Source organism: Tamandua tetradactyla, chromosome 1, assembly GCF_023851605.1.
Source record: "Tamandua tetradactyla isolate mTamTet1 chromosome 1, mTamTet1.pri, whole genome shotgun sequence".
Classification (NCBI taxonomy): domain Eukaryota; kingdom Metazoa; phylum Chordata; class Mammalia; order Pilosa; family Myrmecophagidae; genus Tamandua; species Tamandua tetradactyla.
Genome location: NC_135327.1, coordinates 152,328,845 through 152,337,471, shown reverse-complemented (window position 1 = coordinate 152,337,471; position 8,627 = coordinate 152,328,845). Strand labels below are relative to the sequence as shown.

Genomic DNA, 8,627 nt, shown 5'->3' with positions numbered 1-8,627 from the left:
CTTGTGTCTGATGCGCCTTTTATCTACCTTGTCAACAAAGGAGTAGAACATATGGAATAAAAATAAATAATAGGGGGAACAAATGCTAAAATAAATTTAGTTTAAATGCTAGTGATCAATGAAAGCAAGGGGTAAGGGGTAGGTAGGTATAATCTTTTTATCTGTTTTCATTTTATTTCTTTTTTCTATTGTCTTTTTATTTCTTTTTCTGAATTGATGCAAATGTTCTAAGAAATTATGAATATGCAACTAAGTGATGATATTGTGAATTACTGATTATATATGTTAATGTTTTATTTTGTTTGTTAAATTTTTTTAATAAATTTTTTTAAAGTTACATAAATGCAAGCTTTATTCACAGTTATAAAGTCATTGATCCAGAAGTCGTCATTCCATCAATTTTCAAATAATGCCATGTAACCAACAACTGCAGTGCAGAGGTAGTATTCAAGCTAATAAAGTTCATTAACGGCTCTCAGTCTTGTTGAATCCTTGACATTCCAGCAGCCTCAGTACCATTTCAGAAGCTAACGCAGAGCTACCTCTTCCTGGGCAGCAGTATTTCACCTTTCTGGGACGGGAGCCAGGAACCGCATTCCCTCTGGCTTCCTGTAGGGAAAGAAGAGATGGCGGAAGGAGGAGAAAGTTGCCAAACCCACTAGGGCAAACTCCGCATAAACTAGTCCCGTCAAATTAAAGGGTCGGAGATCACCCAAGCAGACTTTTAAAAGCGCTGAATTCTGATGAGAAAAGACTAGCGCAGACCCCTTAAGAACCTCGAGCCAGTACAGCGCTCCTGAGGTGCGTCAGTTGTGGGATCTCTCCCCCGCATCTCATCTCTTTCCTAGATTCTTTCCTCCCCGTTCTCTGAGTCCCTTGCCTGACAGTGGCACTAGGGGTACTGACCACAGGTCCCCCAAGGAAAGTTAGCCGGCCCGTGAATTAAATCATCACTTGGTTTAATTCACCTTTCCTTGCGTCAATGAAAGAATCTATGTTTGGATTCCTCTAAGTGGGAATGGTAACTGCGCTGCCAAGTCATCGCATAAGCGCTACCTCAGCGCTAGGCGACTAAAGAGGACCTACGTGCGAAAGGTGCCGCGAGCGCTCAGGTCCGGGACTCTGGCCGTGGGCACCACACTGCAGGAGTAGGATAACCAACAGATGTGATAAAGCTGAGCAGAATGAACCCCAAACTAAGCAAATTCTGAAGCGCAAGCGCATCCCGCGCAGCACGTCTCCAGTGACCTCACCACAGCGCCTGCGCATACACTCCGAGGAGGGGTGACGGAGGGAGAGGGGCCCAGCCCTCGCACCCCCTCAGCGCCCCTCAGCCTGCGAGCCCCTCCTCCTCCAGCTGCTCGCTTTCCCAAACAACCGGGTGTGCCGCCGGCACTCTCCGTGGATTGGCCCCTGTCCTTTTCCGTTTCCGCCCAGCCCTCCAGAGTCCACCAATCAGCTTGTGCATTTGGGTGAGGTACCACCTCTGACGCCGCAGCTCTTGCTCTTCTGCCTCCTCCGGCTGCTGCCTCCTCCTTCCCCACCTCCTCCGCCTGGCGAGCGGCTGCGGGGGCCCGAGGGGCGGCGGCGGCGGCAGCGATATGGAGCCGGGGGCCGGCGGCCGAAGCGCTGCTCGCGGGCAGGGGGCCGGACCCCCGAGCTCTCCGCCGCCCCCGGAGCAGGAGCGGAAGCTGGAACAGGAGAAGCTCTCTGGGGTGGTGAAGAGCGTCCACCGTAGGCTTCGCAAGAAGTACCGGGAAGGTAAACAGCGGGCTGAGGAGGGGGGAGGGGAAGCCTCATCACCCTCACCCCCTTGTCACTTGTCCCAAAGAGAAGAGGCCACCATTAACACCCGAAGGAGCTGCACGTCATCCTCTGCTGTGCCGTTCTCCCCGGCCGGGACACCTTCTGGGTTCGAGTTCTGAGCTGGCGTAGGGCTAGCTCTGCCCGCCCCCTTTTCTTCGTGGGCCCTTCAAGGCGAGTTCTGGGCCTGTGGGAGAACTGAGCCACCAGCCCTCAATCCTCTTTCTCTAGCCGAGGTGCTGAGATCGTTGTCACCACACACACACACACACACACAAACACTCACCGAGGATGGAGGATGTGGGGGCATCTAGTTATGAGCGACTTGAAACGTAAAACGCGTAGACAGGTAAAATCTGTGTAAGAGAGACTGAAAGAAGCCTCAGTTACCCCTGCTGTCTTCCTCCAGACCAGCTTCTTGTTCACTTGCTTTTCTGTCAGACTCCTTTCCTAGAACCTCATTCCGACGGGTTTAGCCAGGGCCGTGCCGAAGCTTCCTCGCAGTGGCTTCAAGGGCTGCGAAATCAGCAGGCCTTTCAGCTGGCTGGACTTTACCTTGTTAAAATGGGGAAGATCTACATCCCTACCTTTTTCCCTTCTCCCATTATTCAAATGCGCAATCGTAGTCGGTTTTTTTTCGTCAGGAGGGGAGGGTAGGGTGGGCTGGGAAGAGAACCGGGGTAGGTCCTCAAAATCCTGGTTAGTTTTGAATAGTCTGTGTAATTACCAAGCCTTCTAGGACACTGATACCCGTGATGCGGGCCTTCCGTGAGAATCCTTCCCTTGAAAGATCATAAGCAAGGGAAGGAGCCTTAGTAACTTGCTTGCGCCTGAGGAGTGTTTATAGTTGGGGTCTGGTTATCTTTGATACTTTTTAATATAGTTGTGGCTTTTTTTTCTTTCTTTCTTTCTTTTTTTTTTTTTTTTACAGAGTTATTTTGTAAGACTGACAGTGAGTTTCCCAGTTTTTCATATGCTCAGGAGAAATACCTAAGGATCAAAATGAGGGATCACTTTCTACTTGCTCTAACTTTAGTTTAATTGCAAACTGAAAAGTCAGCAGTTTTTTAGAGTAAGTTTTATCCTTAGTTGATAATTTAGGATTAGAAGTAAAATGATGACAGTAAGGAGCAGGCATGTAAGATCATGTTACTTTTGATTTTTTACACACACGTTTCAATTACGTTAGAAGCTTAAGACTAAGTATCTTTTGTTCCTTTTAATGTAATTGCTGTTTCATTTTTCAGACTTTAAATCCAGAGTTTTCTTTCCTTGACTGGATTTTAGATGGAGGCTGCTTAAATAGTCATCCCCAAAGATGATCTAGAGTTATCGCTAATAGGTAGCAATAGAAAGAGACTTACAGGGTATAGTTAAGATGCTGACATTTGTTTTTTGAAGGATGCTTTAAGCCCCAACCCACAACTTATTCAATGAAATGAGTAGTTACTGTAGCGAAGAATTGCATCATTCCTGATCTTCATAGAATGCACTTACATAATGGCATTCATTGTAAATTTTTATGCTGCTTGAAGAAATGAGGAAATAAATGGACACACTTTCCTGCAATTTATCATGCTATTTTGTGCAAAATTAAGTGCATCTTTTTATAAAAAGAAATGAGTAGTGTATGCTTCAATTTCTATTTTTGCTGTTTTATAGTAATTTTTTAATCATAAACTGATAGGTTCCGCTTAACACACCACTGATGTATCATCCTCCCTATTTATACTTACTTACTTCCCACATATTTAAACATGTCTTTTAGCCTGAATATTAACCACAGGAACACTTGTTTATAATGAAAATTGGTAGGTGGAAGTTATCAAAGTTTAAGTAGATATTTGTTATTCGTAAGTGAATGATCTAGTGTGCTTCTGGGCAGGAGAAGTTCTGAAAGTCTATAAACATTTGAATAAAAATTGTGCTTTAGGCAATTTAATGCCTTGGATTTCCCCAATGATCTAGATTTCTAGGCTTTGTGCCAATGATAAACAAAGCCCATAGGTAAACTAGCAAAGTTTACTTTGATACTAAAAAGCATACCTTTTCTACCTTTATTTTAGTCATGTAGGTCAAATCTTAGTTGTCCAAAAGCCATTTGAGAAAAAGTCTGTACACATAATAATTTCAAAGAAATATTTTTTTAGTGTTCTCATTAGGTGTCTTTCTATTGTAATAATGGTGGTCTCCATTTTGTGAGGATGTTTTATAAGTTAATTTCCAGGTCAGCTGTGGTCATAAGACAATAATATTGGTATTTAGGTGCTAGGTCAAACCCACAAATACCTCTTTAATCAGTAACATACCTGAACTATAGTACAAATAACTTTGGAAAGTACGTTTTTTGTAACAATATTCCTAAAGAAAATACAGGAAAATTACAGCAGAGAGTCTTAGAATGGTAGACTAGAAGGAACCTTAGTATTTTATCAATGATCCCAAATATGGCTGATCAGCAGACTCTTCCAGGTGCCTGTTAGAAAATTGCTGCATTCCATTTCAGATATACAGTTTCAGAATCCCATTACTAGGGCCTGGAAATTTGTCAGCTGGATTTTGGAGTGGTGACCTAAAGTAGGTCTTTCATGTTGTAGATGTATGAGCTGAGTCTAAAAAGATAGCACAACTTGCTTGGAGTTTGGACAATTCATCAGTAGCCCTATACACACTTTATGGGAACGGGTGTTTTTCTTCTCAATTCCAAGCAATGTTTCTCCAAATATTGGTGGATAGGAAGGAAAAATGAGAAGAAGTCAGTAGCACTTGAATATGTGTTAGGGAGGAGGATATAAATCAGTGCAATGGGTAATCTATTAGGTGGGTATGATTAGTTGAGTTGGGGCTTTGTGAGGTGTGTTTTCACAAAGGAAGAGATGATAGGTAAGGAAATGAGTAGGGGTGGGATGAAAGAGACAACACATAAATTGGATAGTAAGGACAGGAGTGAAGACTGGATAAATCTCGGGTTGGAGAGGAGTTTTCCCTTCTCTTCTTATTTCTGGTGGTAGAATTGAAAATGAAGCAGAACAGAAAGAAGGATGAAAATGAGATCCTTCTGCTGTAGTAGGAAAAGGTTTCTCCCATCTTTCCCCAACACCTTTGTCTAACTGATGCTTGTTGATGATGATGAGCAGGTGTGGGTGGGAGGCAGTGGATTGGGTTATAAAGACTCCAGGTAGATTTTATGCAGTTTCTTTTTTTTGTTAATTTTTAATGTTTAAAAGGAAAATATAACAAGAAACAAACACAAACATTTTTAACATATGATCATTCCATTCTACATATATAATAAGTAATTCACAAAGCCATCACATAGTATTCATCATGATCATTTCTTAGAACATTTGCATCAACTCAGAAAAAGAAATAAAAAGACGACAGAGGAAAATTCATACATACCATACCCCTTACCCCTCCCTTTCATTGATCACTAGCATTTCAGTCTACTAAATTTATTTTAACATTTGTTCCCTCTATTATTTATTTTTATTCCATATGTTTTACTTGTCTGTTGATAAGGTAGATAAAAGGAGTGTCAGACACAAGGTTTTCACAATCACACAGTCACATTGTGAAAGCTATATCATTATACAATCATCATCAAGAAGCATGCTACTGGAACACAGCTGTACATTTTCAGGCAGTTCCTTCCAGCCTCTCCATTACATCTTGGATAACAAGGTGATATCTATTAATGCGTAAGAAGAACCCCCAGGATAACCTCTCAATTCTGTTTGGAATCTCTCAGCCATTGATGCTTTATTTTGTCTCATTTTGCTCTTCCCCCTTTTGATTGAGAAGGTTTTTTCAATGAGTCTCAGCTCATTCTAGAATTTCTGTCCCACATTGCCAGGAAGGTCCACACCCCTGGTAGTCATGTCCCACGTAGACAGGGGGAGGGTGGTGAGTTTGCTTGTTGCGTTGGTTGGAGAGAGCACATCTGAGCAACAAAAGAGATTCTCTTGGGGGTGACTCTTAGGCCTAATTTTAAGGAGACTTGACCTATCCTTTGTGAAGTTAAGTTTCATATGAACAAACCCCAAGACTGGGGGCTCATCCTGTAGCTTTGGTTGTCCACACTGCTTGTGAGAATATCACAACTTGGGAAAGTTGAATTTTTCCCCTTTCTCACCATTCCCCCAAGGGGACTTTTTATGCACTTTCTTTTACTACTTTTTTCTTCTCTATTCCATTTTACTGTCTGTCCTGTGTCCCACTTAGAGAATCTGTGTCAATTTATATGACAAAGTGTGATTTGGTGATAAAGATCAGTATTCCAGGCAGTACTAATACCTGAAGTAGTAACTAAGAGGAAATGGTAGGGAAATGCATAGCAAATGTGATGAGAAGGGGTGTGTTTGGTGTCAGCCATTTATAGATTTTTATGTAAATGGAAATGTTTATTTGTATAGGTGTTTTCTTAAAAATTTGACTGCCACAAAATCTAAAAATATTTTAAATATATCACAGGAGTTATAGATAGCTTCTTAATAAGAAACAGCTAGTGTTGCTTTCCAAACAGGGACTTCATTGTTTAATCAGATTTCCTTGAGAAAAACATTTCAAATTGAGAGCTGAAGTAGAGCCATGTATATTTTCAGTTGTCTTTGTATGATTTTTTCCATAATCCTATTCACTTAATCTCATTCATGTAGTGATTATTATTGTACTTGACATTTCTTTTTCTAAACTTAAAGTATTCATGTAAAAATTCCAAGAAAATGTCAAAGGTTCCAGCTGTCATCACTAAAAGTACAATCTCTATTCCATTTAGTTTTGATTTTTTAACCTATCTTGTAACTGTGTTTATTTAGTAAATTTTCATCAGTTGATCTAGTCCCTGAATTTACTTATTCTATATGTCAAAACAATTAAAACGATTTATCACATAAACACAGGCTTGTGATGAATGGGAGAAATACAAAGTACATACAAAAATATGTACTAAACTGTTAATGCTGGTATCCTCAAGGTGTTATGGATACCTCATGGAGTTATGGATGATCTTTATTATGCTAGTCTATATTTTTAAAAAAAGTACTATTAGCTATGATGATATAAAAGTAGGTGAAGAAAAAATCAGGATAGTTTGGTTCTATAGACCAAGTTCAGGAAAAAAAGATGATGTTATAAAAGGTTAACTGGTAGTTGTGAACAGCATTTTAAGAGTCAAAGATTAAATAGCCTAGTTCAGATGTTTAATTTTTATCGGTTATTCAAATTCTTTAATATTTGGAACTAAGGATAGTTAGAATAGCAGTTTAAGATTGGTTAATGAATACGTTTATGATTGATTATTCTCTAGCAAACACCTAAAACAATGAAATTGTGAGGATGGAAAACCTTTGAATTAAAAATCTTTTAAACTAAAAATTAAAGAATGGCTAGAAAGTTAATATTTTTTCTGAAACATAGTTTTGAAATTGTTTTAAAAATCAGTATTACAGATTGTTTTTTTAAAAAAAAAATTATTCTAGTAACATGTGTAACTTAAAATTTCTCCTTTTAGCCCAGGAAACAGACTTTTTAATTGAAATTTTCTTTTCGTTTTCTTCAGCGGCCCTTCATCACAACTGCTTTAAGATACTGACAGCCTCCATGACCTCAAAAACCTTTGGTTAGGTTCTCTTTGTTTAACTCTTTTCAAGTGAGGTTTTACTGTGGGTTTTTTTTTTTTATGTTCTTGCCAGTCATACCCGTTCTGATACAGAAAGTACTGCCTTTTGTGATAGTATCCTTGCTCAGCAAAAGATACTTTCTAAAGACTGTCCATAGAAAGCTTAATAACTTTTTCGTAAGAGAGTTAGAACTGCTCTTCCAGCAGGGGGAAAAATGAAAAAACTAAGACAAAGATAAAGAGAACATTGATTGATAAAACAATTCACTGAATAGCACATAGTAGGTGTACATTATGTTAGCTATTTGATTTTTTTTATCATTACTTATCTTTGTAGAAAAGTATTTTTCCAAGGAACTTTTTATGTTTAGAAGGTTTAATAAAAATTAAAAAAGTATTGGTGCAAATCATTCAATCATTTTATGGGGTGGGAGTAATCTTTATTCTTTAAAAGCTCCATAAAACTTACAGTGGACATAGGTTAGTGGTTGAGGAACACTGAGCTGAAGTACAGTGGGTTGGAGTAGGAAGGAATCTGGAAGAAATGAGACAGGCTGGGAGGTTCTTGCATTAATCCAATTTAGATATAATGGCATAAATAAGGGTGTGATGATCATGAAAATGGAGAAAGACAAATGGAAGACTTTCTGAAGGTCAGAGTGAGCAGTTTCAGTGAAAGGGAGTAAACGGGAAGAGGTAATGCCAAGATTTCTGGAAAATGGAATGTTAGTGGTGCCAATAGCATCCAGTATGGAATTGTGCATGTTTGGGTGGGATGAGGGGGCAGGAAGGACAGGGTGATTAGGCAGGTAGGTTTATTATATAGGTTGGAATTATAGTAGTAACGATTCAGCTTGAAACATATCCTTTAAAAATGTTGAATTGGAAGCTAGCTCTCTCCATGAAGCTTGACGCTGTGAGAGCAGGTTAACTGCCCAGGGGTTGTCATGATAATGTTTAACTGAGGACAGATCATTGGAAGACACTAGTAGATAAGGATCAGAAGGAAAAAGTGAAACCATCAGAGAACACAGTGAGTGTTCACAGGGGTTGAGTTTCTACTGTGGTTAGGCGCTGACATACTAGTGGAACTATACTGCCTGTCAATTATGCTGCATTTATAGCAGAGTGAAGTGCTCATAGTGACAACCTAAAGTCCAAAAGAAAAGGTAAAATTATGTTTATTGTATTTAAGAAGATAGTG

General features: G+C 39.7%; 1 protein-coding gene and 1 long non-coding RNA gene across 3 annotated transcripts in view; one reads left to right on the top strand and one right to left on the bottom strand.

Moving 5' to 3' along the window:
* Positions 1 to 323: 323 nt before the first annotated feature.
* Positions 324 to 1,472, bottom strand: LOC143642742 (uncharacterized). Its single transcript, XR_013155854.1, has 2 exons — positions 1,087 to 1,472; positions 324 to 609 (listed from the first exon to the last, which is right to left on the bottom strand). It is a non-coding gene; the product is annotated as an uncharacterized LOC143642742 (long non-coding RNA).
* SAMTOR (S-adenosylmethionine sensor upstream of mTORC1) overlaps positions 1,272 to 8,627 on the top strand; it is a 131,585-nt gene continuing 124,229 nt past the window's right edge. The window contains exon 1 of one of the 2 annotated variants that reach the window (XM_077111277.1): positions 1,272 to 1,761. In XM_077111277.1, coding sequence (XP_076967392.1) covers positions 1,602 to 1,761 — 160 coding nt within the window. In that variant the 5' untranslated portion in view covers positions 1,272 to 1,601. The other variant, XM_077111356.1, reaches the window with a different exon arrangement.